This window comes from Strongylocentrotus purpuratus, unplaced genomic scaffold (genome assembly GCF_000002235.5).
Source record: "Strongylocentrotus purpuratus isolate Spur 01 unplaced genomic scaffold, Spur_5.0 spur5_scaffold_8, whole genome shotgun sequence".
NCBI lineage: Eukaryota > Metazoa > Echinodermata > Echinoidea > Camarodonta > Strongylocentrotidae > Strongylocentrotus > Strongylocentrotus purpuratus.
In genome coordinates, this window is record NW_022145614.1 from 15,863,164 (window position 1) to 15,886,284 (window position 23,121).

Below are 23,121 nucleotides of genomic sequence, written 5' to 3' on the forward strand. Positions count from 1 at the left end.
TTACCTATGAGTGGTCGCATGCCTCTGGTCACTGAACAGTTAGGCATTTCACTTTTACGAACCCTGGCCCATACATGTAGGTAACCATTTCTTTCCTCTTCTCCTTGCTTTTAATTTCCATCTCTTTCTCTATTATTTCTAAGATAATTGTATTTACTATGTTGACTTTGTATATACTGTGAATTTCTGATTTGAATGGCCAAATAAATAATAATAAAATATTGATAATAACCAGATTCCTTGACAACTTGGCCAAAATGACGTCATACTTCTGTACTCTATGATTTTTCCTGCTGTAGGCGATTTAAATATAATTCTTCTACAATCTGTTTTGATTATGATTTAAATTATTATAATTATCCTTTTTATTATTAATATTATTATTATCATCATCATCATCTCTATATCATCGTTCTTACCATACACCATGTTTATCTTTTTTCGCTCATGAATTCGTGCATACACGATAGATTGGATGGCGTTCCTGAGTTCATTTCTCATTGCAGGAAAAATATTTAAACAAAACAGAGCCAGAGTTCAAATCTTCATGTAAAAACGACATAATGCATTGTCACACTGAATTTTGTGCACTCCTTCCCAGATTAAACAAACCGACTAAACACAACTCGACCCTCGTTTCGAAGTAGACGTGTTGTGGTCGAGTGGATACGTCGCCGGACTGTCGATCACAAGGTCCGCGGTTCGAGTTCCGCCGCTGCACTAATGTCCTTTGGCAAGACATTAATCTACATTTGCCACACCCCACCCAGGTGAAGTAAATGGGTACCTGGTAGGAATTTATTCCTTGAAACGCAGCGCGCGTAACAGCTGCACAGCTAAAGCCAGGGTAATTATGCTGCATTATTGTAGAGCGCTTAGAGACTTCTGACAAAGTAAGTGTTAGGCGCTATATAAGCACCGTAATTAGTATCATTATTAAAGTTGGAAGAGGAGAACCATATTTTACGTCATGTTATTTTTGAAAAATTAAAATGTGTTGATGTCTTTCTAGTGATTTATTATCAATATCGTAGCTGAATAATGATTTTTAAAAATAACAAGTTTTAAAGATGAATGACGGTATTAGACAGACTGATTTTTGTTAATATCGTTTCTTTATTCCAGAAAAATACAGTGCTATAATAGAGTACATTATACATCAAATTCAACATCTTATTAAGAATAGAGAAACAAACATTTTGCAGAATATGAGATGAGCATAATAATGAGAAACTTGCAATTGCACCGGGTCCATGGCTTTTAAAGGCAGATGGTAGGTTTGTATACCTTGTTACCACATAATTATATACTCCACGATAGCAACTATACCTTCGAAAAATTAACCTAAGGCAATAAGGGAGTTTACAGATAGCACATGGTACAAATGACCCCAAATATCCACAGATCTTTTACACATGGAGAAGTTCCACTTTGAGCATCTTAGAATAATAACTGCCAAAGTCCTAGATGTGCTTCATAAATACCTTTTGTTTGCCCTCTTGAAAAGAATACTTCCACCTGCGTATCTTAGAATGTACCGTTGGTGCATAAATGAATAATGTTACATAACTTTCATGAGCGCATATCCAGTATTCATCTCTGGTGGGTTTTACCTTTTTGGTACAAATGACCTTTATCCGCCCATGCGCAGATTGTATCTGTAAACTCCCTTATATGGGGCCAGTCACCACGAAATGAGTCCAGTGTAGCATTAGGCTCAATCGTAGTTATAGCGATGTATAGTGTGTATGTACTGAAAATTGATCCACCTACCACATTTAAGATTTTTCCAAAAATCGACTTATTATTTCTTTGTTTGTTGAAAGTTTCATTGAAATCGAATGATGGGAAGTGTGTTGTTGCTATGTTGTTGTTGACCAGACTATAATATGTTACGCATCATTAACTTTACACCTAATTATCTCAAAACTGGGTAATCCCATTGTTATAAAGTCCAATTAGGTTTTTGTTCATATTTCTGGATATAATTTATCAATTTTAATGTGTGACCCCTTAATTTAAAGCTTACTTAATGTAGATTCATATAATACTTAAAAACAGGAATAAAATTTTTGACCAACTGGACTCATTTCGTGGTGACAGGCCCCATATCAATAGCCTTATGCATCACCTATTGAAATGTGCGAACGTGACAATGACGTGTTACGTAATCCAACGAATCTCTATCGGACGTAGACAAATTCATCCGTAAGACTCTAGTCTTCACATTATCACATACGATATTAGACCATTCATTTCTTCTCTCAATAATTATGTTTCACTCATATTCAGTTTTAGTGCACATAATATCCAGTTGATATGAAATACCTCATCTTGACATAATCATACATTCCCCATTCCAGCTTGATTGAAAGTGCTTTCAATGAATTTGAACCATTTAAAATCTTAAAAATTCTTATCACCATCTTGCATAATACTCTTTGAATATCATACATGATTTTAGAATATTGTTTTGGTATCGTTTGACAATCATAAACCGAAATCCTACCATTCGTAACTTAATATCAACTAACATTTACCAGTAAATGTTTAAAGGAAGGCAAGATTCCCTTAACAGCCCGGGGATACTCAGATTTGATTTTGACGAGGGTGTGCCGCTCGCTCAAGCCTCGAAATCCCTACCCATGTAATAGGGGTCATTTTCGGGGATTTTCTCGAAAAAAGACCCATTTTCCACAATTTTCGGGTGTTTGCAGGGCAAACATGGCAAACACCCGAAATTTTTGGAAATTTTGGAAATTTTGAAGAAACGGACCCACTTTTAAGGGAGTTTTTGTGTGAAAATGTCACCCATTAAAACGGCATACCCCTTTATGTGAGTACCCCCTCCCCGGGCTTAACAGTACACAGATTGTGATGCCGTGCATGGGCTACCAAGACAATTAATACATACATTGCGTAATAAAACTGTAAAATACAGTATATATATATATATAACATATACAGTGCGTCCCGGAAAAAACGAAATCGAGAATTATCGATGTTTTATCATAACGTTATCACAGTATTAATTAATAAACGACACATACTTGTAAAACTCTTTTAAATGATGCAACTTATATGATGCATATATCATGCATGAGTGATTAAAACCAATTTGAAGAAAGGATACTTAAAAGTCATTTGACGAATAGTCTCTGAATTTCAAAGAGAAAATCACATTTCTAAAAAGTTCATGTTCTGCCCTTTCATGACACACCTCGATCAGGAAAAATGAGCCAGGAATAACAAGGTTCTGTTTGTTAAAAGTAATGTTTGCAAATCCGTTCCACTGGCTGCTTGCCCTTTAAACAACAAACAAAGAAGACGAAAGACAACTGGTCGTCAACAAAACGGAGTTAAAGGGATAGTTGAGTTCTGTTTTCAGACCGCAAATGCCTTCAAAGTGCATGGTTATTGCTCTTATTCTTATCTATGATATTTCTAGTGCCCTTTTAGAACCTAAAATTTCTATGAACGGTTAATTTTAGACCACAAAATGTGTGAATTTAGCTTATACGATCATACCAATACAGCTCCACTTTCAAAAAAACACGGCGACCGTTAATTAATATTTTAATTAAAAATAACAATACATGGTCCGGCTGGTTGTGCGTAATATAAGCAACACTCTAGCAGCTATATAAACAAAAACAAGTCTGAAATGATAATCGGTTAACAAGGAAATAACAACGCATATCTTGTTTATATAGATGCTTGAGTGTTTCAGAAGTAGGGAAAATTGTAATATAAATGTGTTTTGTTTGTATTTGCCTTCGAATAAATTTCGTTCTCATGAATTCACACCGTGTACCGCGTACCAATTGGTAGTCTTCAGTATAAGTAATTGATACGTTCATCACATGAAGAAAGGTAATTCATTCACGCACTCATGAAAATATAACATCGCAATCCAACGTTTTAATGTCACTTATAGCGTACATATATATATTATGTTACATATCGTGAACATTTCATAATCACATGCATAAAACAATCAGCGTCAATATTTAAATACATTTAAGGTCACTCTTATTCGATTACTTTTTTTCTCTACGAACATTGAATTCCAGGATATTTGTGGGCGTTAGAATATTTACATGATTAAAAAAATCGTCGACGGTCAACGAACCATCGAATCGGTCCCTCCTCTGTGTGTTATATATATGGACCATTTTGACTGATTCGTCAGTCCGTGTGACCGCCGACCAATCATTTATTTGTGACGTGTTGTATCCACATATGTAATAATGTAATTTATTTTTAAATGAAAAAAGAGGAATAAGATGGTGGGTCTTAGTTCCGAAGATTTGTTTAAATTTCTATTTCTTTTGAAATAACCGGGTCTGGAGGAAAGACTACGCTCTATACCCATGTTATTCCACAGGAATGAGATGGTGAGGTCTTAGTTTGAAGATTTTTCATTTTTGTTTTAAATAACCGAGTCTGAAGGAAAGTCTACGCTCTAATCCCATGCTTTATTACCGGGTCTTAATTTCGAAGATGGAGGGGTCTTAGTTTAAAAGGTTTTTTTCTTTGTTTTGTGTTGTTTTGTTTTGAATTTGTGTTTTTTTAACTTTTGAATAACCGCGTCTGGATGAAAGACTACGCTCAATACTCATGTTTTTCCACAGGAATAAGATGATGGGGTCTTATTTTTGAAGATTTTTTAAAAAGTTTTGAAATAACCGGGTCTGGAAGAAAAACTACGCTCTCAACCCATGCTTTATTACTTAGTTTGGAAGATGGTGGGGTCTTAGTTTAAAAGTTTTTTTTGTTTGTTTTTGTTTTTACTTTTGAATAACCGTGTCTGGAGGAAAGACTACACTCGATTCTCATGTTATTCCACAGGAAAAGGATTATAGGGTCTTAGAGTTGAAGATTTTTTAATTTTTTGAAATAACCGGGTCTGGAGTAAAGACTGCGCGCTATACCCATGCTTTATTACAGGGTTTTAGTTTTGAACAAATTCGACAAAATATCACTTCAAATTTATTACATTTGTGGGTAAAGTCATTATTACATTTGTGGGTGATTCGAAATTATTACATTTGTGGGTAAAGTGGTTATTACATTTGTGGGTGAAATTATTGTGGGTAAAGTGTTATTACATTTGTGGGTTAAGTGTTATTACATTTGTGGGCGTTATTACATTTGTGGGTGTAACACCCCCATTTGTGGTTGATTCAAAATTATTACATTTGTGGGTAAAGTGGTTATTACATTTGTGGGTGAAATTATTACATTGGTTGGTAAAGTGTTATTACATTTGTGGGTGTAACAGGGGCGAGGCAAGGTTTCCATCCTTCTCCACACGTTGTTGGCGGGATTAACAGCAAATGATCTATTTCCCCTTGTTTTCACCCTTTTCGCCCCCCTCTTTTTCGGTCCCTTTTAGCTCTCCCTTTCTCCTTTTCCTTCATTCTCTCTTTTTTTTATAGCGGGGTTGGGGGGAGGCAAGGGCAAATGATCCCCCCTTCTTTTCTTTTCTTCTTCCTCAATTTCCCTTCCCTTTATCTCCCCTTTTCCTTTTTTCTTTCCATTTCCTCAGCTTTCTTCTCTCTTATTTTTTTTTTAATGGGGGGGGGGGGGGGGGCAACAGCCTGGAAGGCAAGGCCCTTTCGCCCCCTTCCCCTCCGATCTCCTTCTTCCCCCTTTTCTTTTCTTCTTTCTCTTCTTTCTTTCCCTTTCTCTCCTCTTTCCCTTCTTTTCCTCCCACTCTCTCTCTCTCTCTCTCTCTCTCTATTTTTGCGGAGGGGGGGGGGGGGAGCACATTTTTTTTGTTTTGGCCCCAGAAATTGGAAAAATTACGTCGTCAGATATTTCGTTCAGTGGCTGGGGGGGGGGGGGGGACACTTTTTCATTAAAAAAAAAAATGTTTCCCCTTTTTTTCCCAGGGGGGGGGGGGGGCTCCCCGTCCCCCTCTCCCAAGAAATTGTAGAACCACGCGTTCACATCATTGTTAAACTTGTTACCTTTCCGATTCCTTCAAAATTATTCAGATTTGTGATCGCTTGCAGCTGGATTTTGTCGTCTGCTACCACCTTGTACCTTTTGAGCAGCCTGGGATATAGACTAGCAAATACCGCAATAGCTTTGCAGTTTCATCATAACTATTTTAGGGGCATATTTATGCAAAATAAATATGCCATACATTCCAAACGGAACTTTGTTCTTGACGTCATGACAACGTCAAAACTTTTAAAGATTGTTTGATTGTTTGATTGAATGATTCTAGCGCTATATATATCCACATATATAGGCTGTCTCTACTCTCTACTCTCTAATATGATAGCATAAATTCATTGAGGAGAGTAAAAATTGATTTTTTTTTTTTTGTTTTTTTTTTGTTGTAAAAATATTTTTAATATTTATTTATGTTATAGTATTTCTTTTGTGTATATACATATTTTCCCCTTCTTCTTCTTTTTTTTGGCGGGGGAGGGGGGGGGGGAGGGGGGAGGGGGCGGGGAGGGGAGGGGTGCTTATTCTGCAATTTTGGAGCACGGTGGCCAACCCCCCTCCCCGAGATCGCTGGTAGTCTCGGGATAAGCGGATGGGTTGGGGGAGGAGGGGGGGGGGGGGGTCTGGGGCAATCCTATCTAAATTTTGTATGTGCTTGCCCTATATTAATAAGTTTATGGGACTTTTTGTTCAGGGTAAAGGCTTATACCGTAATAGTAGTCTAAGGCCCGTCTTCGTTCATCGTTCTTGTGGTCAAATAAAGTCTGCTCTATAAGACTAATACTCTGCATGTTGTCATGTCGATGTCACGTCTATATATAACATCGTAAAAATTGTAGAGCACCGAGTTTGAATTGATGAGATGCGATCACTCGAAATTTACTCGACATGGGGAAATTACAGGTATTTGAAGTTCTACTGGCTGGCAACCAAGAAGTCTTTAAGCCAGGAGATGTTGTACAGGGAGAAGCAAGGATCGTTGTATCAGAAGACAAGGGAGATATTCGTGGTGAGTAAATTAAAGAAGACTGATGATATGTGTGAGGTGCGTGTGCATCACTGAAGAGCGAGTTGGGCCACAGCTACTGCCGCCGGGCGAGCGGCGAGCTATACGGCTTGGCCTAGGGAGCCGATAAACTCTCCGTAGCAGAAGCTTGATCAAGTTAGTTTGCGCGTCTAGCGTCTCGCATCTCGATTATTGTACCCTCGACCCTCAGCTCAGCAATGTTTTCCTTTTCTTCTTCTTCTCCCCTTCTTTTTCTCCCCCTTCTTTCCTCTTCTTCTTCTTCTTCTTCTTTTTCTTCTTCTTCTTCTTCTTCTTCTTCTTCTTCTTCTTCTTCTTCTTCTTCTTTTCTTCTTCTTCTTCTTCTTCTTCCTCTTCCTCCTCCTCCTCCTCCTTCTCCTCTTCTCCTTCTCTTCTCCTCTTCTTCTCCTTCTCCTTCTCCTTCTCCCCCTCCTTCTCCTTCTCCCTCTCCTTCTCCTTCTCCTTCTCCTCCTTCTCCTGCTCGTTCTCCTCCTCCTCCTTCTTCTTCTTTTCCTTCTTTTTCATCTTCTTTACCTTCATTTTCTTCTTTATTATTCGAGCCAGGTTCAAAATGAAGTTTTGGTGTCCCTGTATAGAACTTCGAAATGTGATTTTCCTTGGCTCAGGGTAACCACAGTAACTAAGAAGTTACTTGACCTATGACATCCTTTTGCCCCCCCCCCCTCCCGTAATATTAAACAAAATGTATTCTAAATTTCTAGATGATAGATCTAGACCTATCTGGGAGCTTGATCTAGTCTAGATCTACATAATGCGAGGGTGTCTGATCGTGCACCCGATGTTGTGTGCTAAAATCCTTCCTTCCCATAGAGATTGAACGCATCCCTATGTGGTCTACGTGCGTGCATTGCCCGACCATGCAAAATTGGTCAATGATTTTATGAAAAATTTGAAATTCAAACCTTTACTCGTGATCCTGAGGGTGAAACTCAATAAATGTGGTGTCATATGAAAGAGCAGGTTTTTCTCCATATTCCCCATCTATAGGGGGCCACCCCTATGAATTCTAAAAATATGTACGTTAGTGAGGGAGGTTAAATGCAATAAAGTTTGTGTGTGAGTGTGATTGCTGATCTTATCGTGCGTGCTAGCTTCAAGAAAACAGATTACCGGTAGCTGAAAATAAGTCCTTATATTTTAATGTCTTACAATCATTTTTTATTTTATCATTTTATGCTGCTCATTCTATCTTGACACAATTGATAAAGCTTGATTGTACATTACCCCTATACAACAACTCTGTCTATTAAGATGTGTACACACGTAAAGTAGTACACATGTATTATGACTTGTTCATGTACAGTATGTATTTACTTGTTCATATCATCATTACACAGAGGAGAAAATGTCACCTTTTCCATGTAAAATTATCCTTGTCTAATCTTGATATTATACCAGAGTCTTGTAGGCCTACTATACCGTGGTAATTTTTGATGCGTCAACTTTTAATTCTGCTGTGACATGATATTTGTTGTTGTTCAACCAATGGAAAAATAATTTCTGTTCTATGCCAGATAAATCAATAAATTAAATTCTTTATATCTGCACAAAAATTGTGTAATTCAGCTAAGCTCTGTATCGATCTGTTAGACAGATTTTCAATAAATAATACCATTGAATGGATACTTCTATGTACATGTACATGATTCTATTTCTTTATATATTCTTATAAACATAAGCTGAATTATGTAGATCTACATGTATGGTCATATGATGCATTACGATAAAAAGAAGAAAAAGATCTGTTTGTAGTACAATGTAGAATTGATGAGTATAATTTTCTTCATAAGTAAGTGTATTTTAGATGCACAATTGCACATACATGTACACTTTATCTGGTATGAACAGTATGCTACTGGTACAGAAAATGCCCATGTATTGTACACCTGTACCTTGACATGTACTGTACACATTAACCAATTATGAATCTACAAACGTGTGTACATAACTGATGCATTCTTATTGCCTGTAAATTGTACATAGTGGCTCTCTGCCTCACCACTTTGGTTTAATTGCCTTAATTACTTACACATACATGTACATGGTTTGACATGGTTTGAACTGTTGAAAGTAATAACTGACGCTCTCATTAGGTGACCTGCACTCCTACACTTTGATAAAATTCCAATTCAAGAGAAATTGGATTCAACTTAAGTATGTTGGCAAGAGATGGGTGGTTTGGAGCAGCAGAACTACATAGCACAGTCGATCACTTCCCATTAATGATGAATCAGTATATAGGAGCTCTGTCCTAATACTTGGCTGAATCTAAAGCCACATTGCGTAGTACAAACCTATTCAGTTGGGGGGGGGGGGGGGAGATTTAACCCTTAGGCCCGAATTCACAAAGGAGGTTTAAATTTAACCCATCGTTTAAATTTAACCCATCGTTTAAATCTTCATTTACACAACCCATGGTCTAAAACTAGCCCCAAATAAGCCTAACACAGTAAGAGGTCAAATAGTAGACGCGTGCAAGGCAAGGTACGCTTAAATTGCGCAACTTTTAAACCATGGGTTATGTACATTAAATGAGGGTTTATTTCAATCATGGGTTAAATTTAAACCTCCTTTTGAATTCAACTTTTTTCTCTGAAGTGCTGTTTTGCATTTTAACTCTTAAGTTTTGACTTTCTGTCTGCCATGTCACATAGTTAAATCTGAAGTTATGAATAATGGCACAAGAAACGAAACAGGAAAAAACGAATTGAGGGAACATTTTCACTGGAATTCAATATGCACTCATTGATCACCATTTTACTTTGAACTTTTTTTTGCAATTATTTTAGAATGAATACCTCAGTAATTCATACACATTTTGTTTCTAGAAATCTGGGTAGATACTCTGAAATACCGATTCTCATGCACTGTATATAATCTACATGTATTTCCTGTTCTATTTTCCAGCTCTGTATTTTAATGAATATTGAATTAGATAAGCCAAATTACCTGTACAATAAAACATACGATACCTAATACTTCCTGAATTCGTTTTTAATTGTTTCTATCTTCAGGTACTTCCTCTGAACAGATTAAAGAGTACCCTATCCTGTTTCCTCTATACAATTTTGAGTTTCATTCAGGATTTATGTAGTTTACATTCTGTTTTTAATAAAATTACAAGTTAAACCTAAAAGGGTGTGTGTGTGTGGTGTGTGTGTGTGTGTGTAGAGAGGGGGGGGGGGGAGTAGAATCCTCTGTCACTCCCTCCCTCCCTCTCCCCTCACACAGCTTTCATGACTTACACCTGTATAGCTAATAGAGTTTTACAGTGCCTTTACATGTGCCTACATTTATGTATCAAGCCAAATTCTAAATGTAATATGTAACAGGCAGATCCAGTCGGCGGCGAAGGGTGGGGCCCCCATTCAGTGAGAAAATATTTAGAGGGGAGGAGGTAGTGAGCACTATTTTTTTTTTTTTACTCAACACCCCCCCCCCCCCCCCGACACACACACACACACACCCTTGGGCTAAAAAAAGGGTAAAATTGCCCAATCTACAAATCTCTACACACTGTGGAATTTGTATGAACAGGGAGATTTGTACAAATGCATCGTTTGTATGAACCTTTGTGACCGAAGCTTTAGAGAGTTAAAATTTGCAAATGATAATGCTATGTTTGAAACAATGTTTGAAACTTTGAATGAACCTGAGAGTACATTCGCATACTTGTTCAAATTTGCTGTTGTTTCTTTTTGAATAATAAGCTAGTATGTACAAGTATACATTCTATTATAGATCTCTTTTACATTTTGCTCTTCCTACACTGCATAGGTATTCAAATAAAATGCGTTGGTAAGTCGTACACACATTGGACAGAGTCTGAGGGGAGTGGAGACAACCGAAGAACGGTGAGCTACACTACCAATCATGAATACTTCAGACAGGAGATCACTCTGCAAGGTGCAGGTGAGTGGAAGGCTATTATAAAGACTCTTAGGAGTGTGCTGTCGTGGGGGAATTGGACACCTTTGGGTATTTATCCAATAATAGGTGTTTTAATCACCAGGACTAGCCCTCAGTTTTATAACCAACATGGCACCAATGTCCTTTGGCAAGGCATTAATCTACATTTGCCACTTAATACCCAAGAGAGAATTGGGGACCGGTAGGATGACAAAAGCATTTGTGTTAGTAATTGCCTATGCCCTTACGCTGACCATATGTGGAATACTCCCCAGGGAGTGGAGATGGTGCACATTGTGCGTGAATGAATCCGATGACCGGGGTAATAATATCTGTAAAGCGCTTAGAGACGGTATTCCCTATTAAGTGCTATATAAATCAAGATTTTCATATTACCTTACTTTCCCCCAACGTGCAAGAATCCTTCAAGACTCATCTTCAAGAAACTAGGGATATTTATATTTTTTAATTTTTTTTATTTTGGTCCCGCTTTTGAGAATTGATATTCAGGAACTTTTTTTGTTCTCCAGGAGCGGATAACACTACTGCAGACCGAATCAAACTGACTGCGGGGGAGCATCGCTTTCCCTTCCAGTTCCAGATCCCAAATATTTCTCTGCCCCCGCCGTTTGAAGCTTCTTACGGGTATGTAAGGTACTACGTCAAGATAAACATTGACCGACCGTGGAAATTTGACCATCACACTCAGAGGCTATTCAGCATCTTCACTGTGAAGGATCTGAACTACGAGTATAATGTACTGGTAAGCTTTTGGTCCTCTTTGTTTTCTGGATGAGAAACAGCAAGGGGTAAGCTGTTTAGCTTTTGAAATCTCTAAAAAAAAAAAATGAATTTGCCAATGTTACCGGTAAAGTGAAATGGGAATCTAATTTTCTTTGTCGATAATTGGAAAGGGGCTTTGAAAATATTAGCTAAAAATATTATCTCACTGATGAGGAAGTTCTAACTTATTTAATGATTTTTTTTTTTTTTTTTGGGGGGGGGGGGGGGATAAGATAACATGTATGGAAAATTTTCAATTCTTTAATGAAATAGCTTTTCCAAGTCAACAAACTATGGTATGGAGAATTCCCAGTTCTTTAATGAAATAGCTTTTCTGAGTCAACAAACAGTGGTATGGACTATGGAAAATTCCCAGTTTCCTCTCTCTCTCTCTCTACCTCTCCCTCTTCCTCAATCTTCCACTGGAATAACATTGTCTCTTAGAAAGAGAAGTAGGCTCAACTTTTTCTTTGAAGTGCTGTTTTGCATTTTAAATCTTAATTTTGACTTCCTGTCTGCCATGTCACATAGTAAAATCTGAAGTTATGAATGGCACAAGAAACGAAACAGGAAAAAACGAATTGAGGGAAAATTTTCACTGAAATTGAATATGAATACATGCATTTTTTGGGGGTGACATTTTTGTGTTTGAAACTTTGAACAAAATACAAATAAAAGTCTCTTCCAATATACTGACTGATCACTATTTTGCTTTTAACTTTTTTTCTCAATTATTTTAGAATGAATTTCTCAGTAATTCGTACACATTTTGTTTCTAGAAATCTGTGTACCGGTAGATGATACTCTGAAATGCCAATTATCATGCACTGTAATTGTATTTTATTTCCTGGTCTGTGTGTCTAGCTCTGTCTTTTAATGAATATTGCACTTAGGTAAGCCTATTTACCTGTACAAATATGTAACCTCTTACGATACTTCCTGAATTTGTTTGTAATTGTATCAGTACTTCCTCTGAATAGAATAAAGAGTACCGAACCTGTTTCCTCTTTACAATTTTGAGTTTCATTCAAGATGTATGTAGTTTACATCCTGGTTTAGATTAAAAATATAAGTTAAACCTAAAAGGGTGTGTGTGGGGGGGGGGGGGGGGGGGGGAGGAGAATCCTCTGTCACCTCCTCCCTCCCCCTACCCTCCCTCAGCTTTCATGACATTATGGCCAAAAGTTACATGCATCTATTTAAAAATTTACGAGATAGACTTACATCTAGGAGGATATGAAACTTTATGGGCTTATTCATTAGAAAAATGCCCTTTCTGCATTTATGTTCCAAAGAAGTTTCAGAATTTTCGTTTATCCATGGGTGAGATCCCTATTGGCTGATAGAGCACAAACATACCCTCGTCTGTTCATCATATCAAAATTTTATACGCAAATCCATGAGAATAAAACAGAAACAATAGAAGCCCAATGGAAGAATGTTCTGTCAGGTTTTGAAGATAAATTGCTCATTTGATTATACTCAGTATTTATTCAGTCGAGATTTAAGAGCATTCCAAATTTGCATTGTAATCAATTGGGAGGCGAGTCAACAGACTGTTGGTCAACAATAAAATTCTCTGTTAAATATTTACTTTTGATTTATCATTGTTAATTTGTATTTTTGCTGTACGTTTTACAGTGTGTCCCAGAAAAAAAGAAACCAAGAATTATTGATGTTTTATCATAACTTAATACAAAATTTTGGGAAATTTTGAAAATTGGGTGTATAGTGATTCTTTACAATTTTGATGTATTTGGATGCCCCTGTGGATGTATTATAAGCCTATAAAATGTATCTCCTAAAACACTTCTGCTTTTGAGAAAAATTGATTATAAAAATTTACCGGTGCTCCAGGTAAATTTTTGATAAATTTGACAATGGTACCTGTAGCTGCGACCATGAAAATATCAGAATATGTAGTTGTGATATATAATTTCCAAATGGGAATGGCTAATCGGTCGATTTTAGTCAGGAAACATTGTTTTAGAGCTTAATTAATATCTTGACCTTGAGAGGGAGCTATACAACATATTGAGTTTATTATTTAATATTTCATAACTTTAGACTCGATTTCAACTGCGACAACGATCACTGAAAATTGTAGGATCCCATATGCTTTGATCGATCCAACATGTTCATTTGAACCAAATTCATGACACCATACTGAAAATTTGTATTACCTTTAATCTCAATTTATATAATTAATAAATGACACATAGATGCATGTCATATGATGCACATTTCACGCATGAGTGATTAAAAAGAATTTGAAGAGAGGGTACCAAAAAGTCATTTGCCGGGCGCTATCTGAATTTCAAAGAGAAAATCACATTTCTAGAAAGTTCATTTTCTGCCCTTTCTTATGACACCTCAATCAGGAAAAATGAGCCAGGAATAACAAAGTTCTGTATGTTTAAAGTAATGCTTGCATTTCCATAATATGATTAAACAAATTCGTTCACCCTGGATGCCTGCCGTAGCAACAAACAGAGTTGACAAAAGACTTACCGGTAACTCTGTTTCATTGACGATCAGCCATATGCATGAAGTCTTTCATCTTCTTTGTGCATAACACACGTAATAGGGTGACATGTAGATCTCTGCGTGTAAGTATCAGCTTGCATGGCGATGTAGATATACAGTAGGCTTGCGGGTGCACCATGTGAGAGACAGAAAGAGGGGGAGGATTGAGGAGTCCTGAAAAGTAAAGACTACACCAACAGTCCTTTTCAGGACTACACACCCTCAAGAAAGATTACTGAGTGTCCTTTTCAAGACTCCTAAACCCTCCCTCTCTCTCTCCCATGGTGCACCCGCAAGCCTACTGTATATGTAGATGTCTGTTTGAATGCTTTTGATTAAAAGGTTCCTCCTAGTCACGAAGTTAGGAAGACAGTATTTTGTGTTTGCTGCGCTCCAGGACTCGTTGTTCTGAAGGGCAGTTTGAATATTTATATCTTTGTTTTGATGTTTTGCTGTATACTTAGGTTCCTCAAAGTCACCAAGTCGAGAAGACAGTATGCTGTCTTTGCTGCGCTTCAGGACCCATTGTTCTTAAAGGAATGATTGACAAGAGGGGATATGTACCAGGAGAATACATATTTATTTCATTGGATCTAAATAACAACAGTTCTAGGAGGATCATTGACATCACTGCAAAACTGCAACAGGCAAGTCTAAGCACAAGATATACATGTACATAGAAGAATATTGTACAGATAATATACAGGACCAACTGGAAGTCTTTGTGATAGAGAGTGGGACAAAAAAAGATTGTGGAAGCCTTTGTGCTGCGCATTCTGTATCAGTGAGCTGCCCATTTAACCAGCATTCATTGTTTATTGATGAGTGCAAAAACAATAGAGTAGGTCTGTATTCCATGCAATGTGCAGGGGATTACAGACATACATGTACTATGTTGTTTTTTCTCTGGAGAAGTGCTAGTCTACATGCTCAAACTCCTGGAAAAGTGCCCTGATCTCATCCTTAGACTGCCACGGTAGGCTACCTAGTACATTTACATGATTGAAAACCAACAACTTTGCTTCACGGTAAAGTGTACTGGATTCATAGACTTTCAATTGTTACATCAGTAAGGGCTTTAGCAAGAACTATCTACACAAGCTGTACCTTCCGAAATATCTAGATAGCCAAGGCAAGAGGGTGTTTGTACTCTTTCAACGGTACTGAGGGTGGATAATTGTAATATCAAATACAATTATCCGTTCTACCGAGAGGAGAAACCCAAGGGTTTGGCATAGATTTTTGTTTCATGTCTTCTCCAACCTTTGATGTAATGCATGTAGCACTTGACTGTGTCTTTCGATCTCTTGCAGAGAGGGCATTTCACTGCCCAACGTCACGGCACTGGCAGAACTCACACCAGACAGGCAGTCAAGACAGTGGCTGAACTGAAGCTAGCTGGCTGCGAAGCCATGGGGTCGGTGAACTACGACAGGTTGAAGATGTTGATCCCTCCTATCCCTCCCTGTGCTTACGAAAACTGCCCAAACATTAAACTCGAGTACTATGTTGAGGTAAGAATGTAAAGAGGGTGATAGTCCTTTAAATGTCATTCTTTGCCACCTGAACTTGAACAACATGTAGAACTTGTTTATATTCATTTCCCCGGCTACCAATATTGAGAGAGTATGACCTGTAGGTATACATTGTAACCAACCAAAGTAGCCTAAATGTACATGTGCATGTATGTTTCATGTACCATACTAACTGAAGAAGTAGTTATTTAAAGGCCAATCCAATCCTTGTAATAAGTTCATTTTGAAAGAAACAGAATTTCGAAAATTTGAAATAAATTGGACCAATAATAAGGAAGTTATGAATGTTTGAAATACGAGATCACTACATTTAGGCAAAAGTAGCAATTAGGTTAGTGGATTTTGATGTACTCAGGAGTCGGGAATAAGTCTACCCTTTGTCGTGTATGAAAATATCATTAATTTATGTTTTTATCCCAAGTGGGTTCACCCTTGGGGCACTACTCAAAATATATTATGGATAGTATATTATTACAGGTTCTCTCCAAAGAATCTCTCTCTCTCTCTCTCTAAGTGCCATATCGATTGACTTTGGCGGTCGTGCTGTTCCACAACCCTCGGTTCCTAGCCTTCTGTATTAGTACCACTCCCAGTTCTTCCACTCCTCTCTCTTCCAACAATTTCTGCAGACTGTCCATCCAAAGTATCCTCCTTCTTCCCCTACTCCTTCTTCCCACAATTTTCCCTGTCAGTGCAAGATTCTCTAGGCCTTCTTTACGTGTAATGTAATCCATGAACTTCAACTGCCTAATCAACATCTCACGTATCATTTTCCTGTGCACTCCAGCTCATGTAAGAACTTCCTCATTACTAACTCTGTCAGTCCAGGGGATTTTCATCATTCTTTTTAGGAACCACATTTCGCAACTTTCCAAACGCTTTTTAGTATCAGAGGCTAAAGTCCACGTTTCACTACCATACATAAGAATAGACAATCCAAAGTCATACATATTGAAAAAGAATACATTTGAGTCATTTTGTGTGTTTGAACAAATGGGAAAGTTTTCCAGCACTAAATTACAGTGACAGTACCGATTCAGCCAATTTGAAGATCCCATACGTTTCTAATTCCAACGTTTAAAAAATCACAGTTTTCTAATTTTGTGTCAGATTTCTGCTTTTGCTTCTACTTCTCTGAATTTTCCTACTTCTTTTTAGATTGTTCTGCTTTTAAGGTTGGATTTCCCTTTAAAACTGAATAAGTTTATCAAAAGGGCGCTAGCTCTCATCCTTAGTTCCAAACATAGGTCTTCCCAGTCACAGATGATTGCACTACATGTATATCCACTGAAAGATCCTTGTGTAGTAACTATACACCAATCACCTAATTGATACTGAGACTAAACTGACAATAGAGAGAAATGGAGAGATAAAAAAGATCAGATAATGTTAACCAGTCTGGAAAACATAAATGATGAACTACATGCTCTGTTAGGTTGAGTTTTGTTATTGACATATCGAGGGGTCAGTGACACAAAGACGTAACTCCATTTAAGCCATTTTGAGAAAAAGAGGTTTATTTGTCACTGAGCACTTGGGCCTTAAGGAGTTAAGTCTATGTTTTACTAGCCATAGACTTCAATGGGGTGTTAGACGGAGTTAAGTCTTTGCATTTCCTGGAAAGCCCACATTTTTCTGAACATTTTGATATCACTTAGTCATTTTGAAAAAATATGGAGTTACCCGGTACATCTTTGTGACACTGAACCCTTCAATATATTGTACATAAAGAGGAAGGTGTTGCAAAAGGGGAGTGTAACGGTGCATTGCAGGTTTGTTGTTTGTGGTAATACCGGCATCTTTGGGTATGATACCATATGAGGTCAAATAAGCAGTAAAGAACAAAGACATCAATGCAAATTTTCTCATCATTGTATTTTCTGAAATCAGATTGAGGGAGATGTTGCAGGAACACCTATGGATGCTGAAGTGAAGCTTCCACTTGTGATTGGCACAATTCCAGCCTTCCAGCACACCATAAAGGATCCTTCTCAAAACCCTTATGCGGTGCAACCCATCGCAGGCCAGCCTGGGGCACCCCCGGGAGGGCAGCCAGGATTCCCTCCACAGGGGCAACCGGGATATCCTCCACAAGGGCAACAGGGCTATCCCCCACCAGGACAACCTGGAGTGCCCCCACCAGGACAAGGGTATCCCCCACCTGGGGCACCCCCACCAGGACAAGGGTATCCCCCACCTGGGGCACCCCCACCGGGACAAGGGTATCCTCCACCAGGGGCACCCCAACCAGGGCAACAGGGCTATCCCCCACCAGGACAACCTGGAATGCCCCCACCAGGACAAGGGTATCCCCTACCCGGCCAAGCTGGGCCACCCCCACCAGGGCCAGAGGGATACCCTCCACCTGGACAACCAGGAATGCCAGGAGGAGTGTCTGGTGAAGAGGGTAAGAATTGGTATAAAGATGCTAAACAGATGGTACCTTGTGTATCTTTCTTTATCTTTGAATTGTATTACATTTTTGATACATTCATGAAATATTTATGATTAATTTGATGCATCTTAAACATCGTGTTGTATTCCTGTAAAATATATTTGAACAATTATGTAATGTAAGATCTTGGCCCTGTTGCACAAAACTTACCATTGAAACTTTGATTTTGATTAGCTGTTGAGCCCTGTTACCATTGTAGTTGCCATTGATGGCAAAGGTACCATCAGTGGTAAGTTGATTTCATGAAAATGTTAATCCATTTGGGAGTCATTGTGTCAGAAGTACAGAAAATGTTCAAACCAAATTCAAACAGAAGTTGAAACAAGTTTTATTGCAATTTTTGTATAACTGTGAAAATGATTATCTTGCTTCTGGTTTAAAGTTGATGCAAAATTTACTGGAGAGATTCAAAACATTGGTCCACTTGATAACAATTGAATTCCAACCAATGTAATACACACATAATTAAAGATAAAGTTGAGTTCTGGTCATGCAATTACATTGTGAAAGAAAAGGTGTGGAATCAATCAGAAAAGTTGATCATCTAGCATATATGTCTTGGTGTGTACTGCAAGGTTCTGGAATCATCAAAATGATAAGAAATTTGGCCCTGTCTTGCTAAAGTTACAAGCACTTTACACAGAAAGATGTATATAGGGCTACACGAACATGTGGCATAAAAATCTGTCCCGATTTGTATGTTGTTACATGCCATATTTAGAATATGAAAGCATTTGAAGAGCCATGCTTTTCGGGGCACATTTTTTATCTGATGTTTTTTCATACTTGCATAATAACGATGATAACGCTCACGAATTATTTTTTCACCTCTTGTCAGAACTCAACCTTCTCTTTAAGTTCATGTAGGACTTTGATTTTCAAAGTATAAATGATAGCAATGTGTGTAAATTTTCTTTCTTCTATGCTTCATTGTGTAACTGCAGGTTTGGCCCCACCTCCAACATATACAGCTGCTGTTGGAGGGCCACAGGAGGTTTCAGGCGAGAAAGGTTCTTTTGGCAGTGTCCTGTACGCACCGCAGTACCCTTACTACGATCCAGACACGCTGTATGCCTCCATGGGTATTCCAGTGGGAGCGACCACTTCATCAGCAGACGGAGGGCAACCACCCCCAACAGTTATGCAGCCAATGAGCATTCAGCAGCCACCCCACCAGACCTAACCAGCCTGTGGGCATTCAGCAACCATCCCACAAGACCTAATCAGCCTGTGGGCATTCAGCAACCTTTCCACAAGTCTTTATTAAACACCGGGCATTGAGTAACGGTCTTGTAGAAATACTCGCCCATTGGGCATTCAGTAAACACCCTGCCATTCCTAACTAGCCTTCTCGACATACTGCAAAAGACTTACAAATATTTTTAAGACAATGAACTTTCAGCAATAGTCCTACAATGCCAATCAGCCGATGAGAATTCAGCAACCACCCTGCAACTGCTAACTAGCCAATGGACATTCAGTATCTGCCGTACCACTCCTCACCAGCTAATAAACATTCACTGACAGCAACACCATTCCTAGCCGGTCAGTGAGCATTCAGCTAGCTCTGTAAAATGCCAAACCAGCCCACAACCAGACCCCACACTCCATGTAATTCTGCAAAATTTTCCAGGAAGACCGACCCATCTTATCCAGAAATGAAGGGCAACCACCACCAACGATCATTAGCCAACAACCATTCAGCAATTGAATGACCAATCATCATGCATTCAACAACTACCCTGCAGCCCCTAACCACACACCATGCATTTAGCAACGTTCCTGTAGCAACCGTCTTAAAGAACTCTAGACGATTCGTCATGCATTCAGTAACTGTCCTGCAACCTCCCCAAACTATCCGCTAGGCATTTGAGTTTATTTTCAACAAAAAAAGTTTATCTTTTTGTTAGGCTTTGGTTGACCAATGGAACAAATAAGGATGGCCTCAATTGACTTTTATCACACACACACACAACACACACAGTGCTCCTGGATACCATACTCCAAACACTGTGGTTTTCATCCATGAAACAGAAAGAGTTTAGCATACATTGTAAAAGTAGGTGGCAAATATTCTACTAGTATGTCTCTATTAAAGCGGGACTGCACTACTTGCGCCCTCTATATAGCAAACAATGCCTAAGCGGTACCCATTGGTCCCTCATGATCCCGCTTTTCTTATGTTAAATGAGAGCTGATTTGATGAGATAATCACCTGTCAGTGACCATGCAGGGAGGGCTAATCCCTCCTGGCCAAACTAGTGCAGACAGGCCTTAAACAGCAGATGATGATAGAATGTATTACTGAGATAATTTGAGGTGGAAACGATTATGACTTCTCTGGTGAGCCTATCTACCAATTATAGCCATGATGCATATAGCAGGTACTGTACTTGCTGCTAGAAATCAGGGTTTTCTTATGTTAAGTGAGAGCTGATTTGATGAGATAATCAGCTGTCAGTGACCATGCAGGGAGGGCTAATCCCTCCTGGCCAAACTAGTGCAGACGGGCCTTAAACAGCAGATGATGATAGAATGTATTACTGAGATAATTTGAGGTGGAAACGATTATGACTTCTCTGGTGAGCCTATCTACCAATTATAGCCATGATGCATATAGCAGGTACTGTACTTGCTGCTAGAAATCAGGGTTTTCTTATGTTAAATGAGAGCTGATTTGATGAGATAATCAGCTGTCAGTGACCATGCAGGGAGGGCTAATCCCTCCTGGCCAAACTAGTGCAGACGGGCCTTAAACAGCAGATGATGATAGAATGTATTACTGAGATAATTTGAGGTGGAAACGATTATGACTTCTCTGGTGAGCCTATCTTCCAATTACAGCCATGATGCATATAGCAGGTACTGTAATTGCTGCTAGAAATCAGTGTTTACATGGGCATGTAAATTGTTTAGAGTTTCTTCAATTTTGATTCTTAACAGATAATAGTTTGCATTATTTGATTACATTAGCATTTTGATCAATGTACAAACAAGATATATAAAAAAAAGTTTGACATGCAAAAGGAACATGGTATTTGATATCTTGTTTCTAAAAAAATAATGATGTTACTTGTAGTAACACTATCAAGAAACTTGTTGATCATAAAAAGAGGCATGTATGTATAAACGCTCAAAGAGGAATTTAGAGTATGACAAATGTAAGTGTATTTACATATACATGTATTTATATTATGGTACTAGGTCGAAAGACTGCAAGCTGAGTTGATGAAAAGAGGTTTTATGTACAATTCATTAAATATTTTAAACTTTGAACTATAATGCTGATTTCTTATTTAATGTTACATTTAGTATGTCATAAAGCTGAAATATAATGTTGAACTGAAAGAGCTGACTTTTAAGAGATACAGTCAAAAAACCAAAATATGAAGCTGAACTTTTAGGATAAGTTTTATATGTACAATATGTACATTTATTTTGTAGTAAGAATTGTTATATTTAAAATGTTATGCTCAACAACAGTTTAAAAGAAATAATTTGTGTGTTGTCAGGTATGATGACAGTGTGAGCTTTACATGATACACTAGGTTTTATAATATATCAGGGTTAACCAATGATACTTACGATTAAGCCATCCATTCAATTTTTTACCAATTTTGACTGATGACACCAAGAGCTTTCAGATACTACAAAACAGTACTTTGGTCTGGGTCACGTCTGTATGTTTTTGCTGTTGTCTTTTGTACTTTGTTTATTGTTTTTTCATTGTAATTATTATTGTTTGTTCTTCGTCAACTCCAAGGACATACAAACGTTAATTATTATGTTACAATTTGAAAATGTGACAAATTATTTGTATCTTTGGATATATGTCCGGGGTAATAATATATATATATCTGTAAAGCGCTTTGAGAGGGTCTTCAGTCCTAAAAAGCGTGACATAAGAACAAGCTAGTATTAGTATTATTATAAGATGAGGTAATTTATTAGAACTATAGTTCTAATAAATTACCTCATCTTGATGAATATTAATTTAAAATGCGATATATTCTTTTCTTGATAGTTTAGTAATTATTCTGTGTTTTTATACCACCGTTCTGGGTGTGAACTTATTGTATGACTCATTATTTCCATCTTTGGAAATATATATGCTTATCCCATCAGCATCATGCTTTCCCCCTTCCTTTCTCTTGTGTTCAATTTAGATGTACTTGTACTGGCTTGCTTGACCTTGATGTATGTTATTTCAAGATATGATATTATTTTCTTGATAGATTAGTCATTATTCTATGTTTTTAATGAACTATTGTATCGTTAATGTGAGATGATGAGGTAGATCAAAAACATGTTCATATTGTGAATCTGTATAAAAGGATAATTTTTTTTCAATCTTTTTTTCCAAAAAGTTTCAGAGAAGATCATCAGTGACAAAACCTTCAGAATAGGTATCTTGTAGATAGTCATGCTTTACTAGTCATTTAGGTGAACACTCTTTCTTATATATTGATTGTGAATGTAAAGTTTTTACTTGTGATTTTACATTGCCTTATCTTAAATTTAATGTCCAAGAGTTAAATCATTGATTGTTGTTCAATTGATTTATAGCAAGTTTTACTTTTGTACTTATTGATAATTGATCTGAATCTTAACTCATTAACTGCCCTACTTGGCACAAAATGGTAATGATATGTAACATACGTTTTTATTTCTTTTAAAAGGGACTGCTGATTTGACATAAGTATTGCAGGTTTATTTACAACAGAGAGATATCATATAATTATATAGAAAGAGTGAGAGAGAGGGAAAGAGAGAGGGGGAGAGAGAGAAAGAGAGAGAGAGAGGGGGTAGAAATATGTACATACCGGTACATGTCTATGTTCATGTACATCATTCGTCGGAAGCTGCATTTCTTTATTTATTAGTTATTTGTCATTAGTGTATTG

At 37.7% G+C, this 23,121-nt stretch overlaps 1 protein-coding gene across 1 annotated transcript; it reads left to right on the forward strand.

The window, feature by feature from the left end:
* The first annotated feature begins 6,761 nt into the window (after positions 1-6,761).
* Positions 6,762-21,321, forward strand: LOC593090 (arrestin domain-containing protein 3). The gene is made up of 7 exons (XM_030975323.1): positions 6,762-6,973; positions 10,787-10,921; positions 11,449-11,681; positions 14,692-14,874; positions 15,541-15,741; positions 17,653-18,169; positions 19,162-21,321. Exons 1-7 carry the CDS (start codon positions 6,853-6,855, stop codon positions 19,398-19,400), a joined length of 1,629 nt encoding a protein of 542 aa, XP_030831183.1. The 5' UTR covers positions 6,762-6,852; the 3' UTR covers positions 19,401-21,321.
* Positions 21,322-23,121: the final 1,800 nt, after the last annotated feature.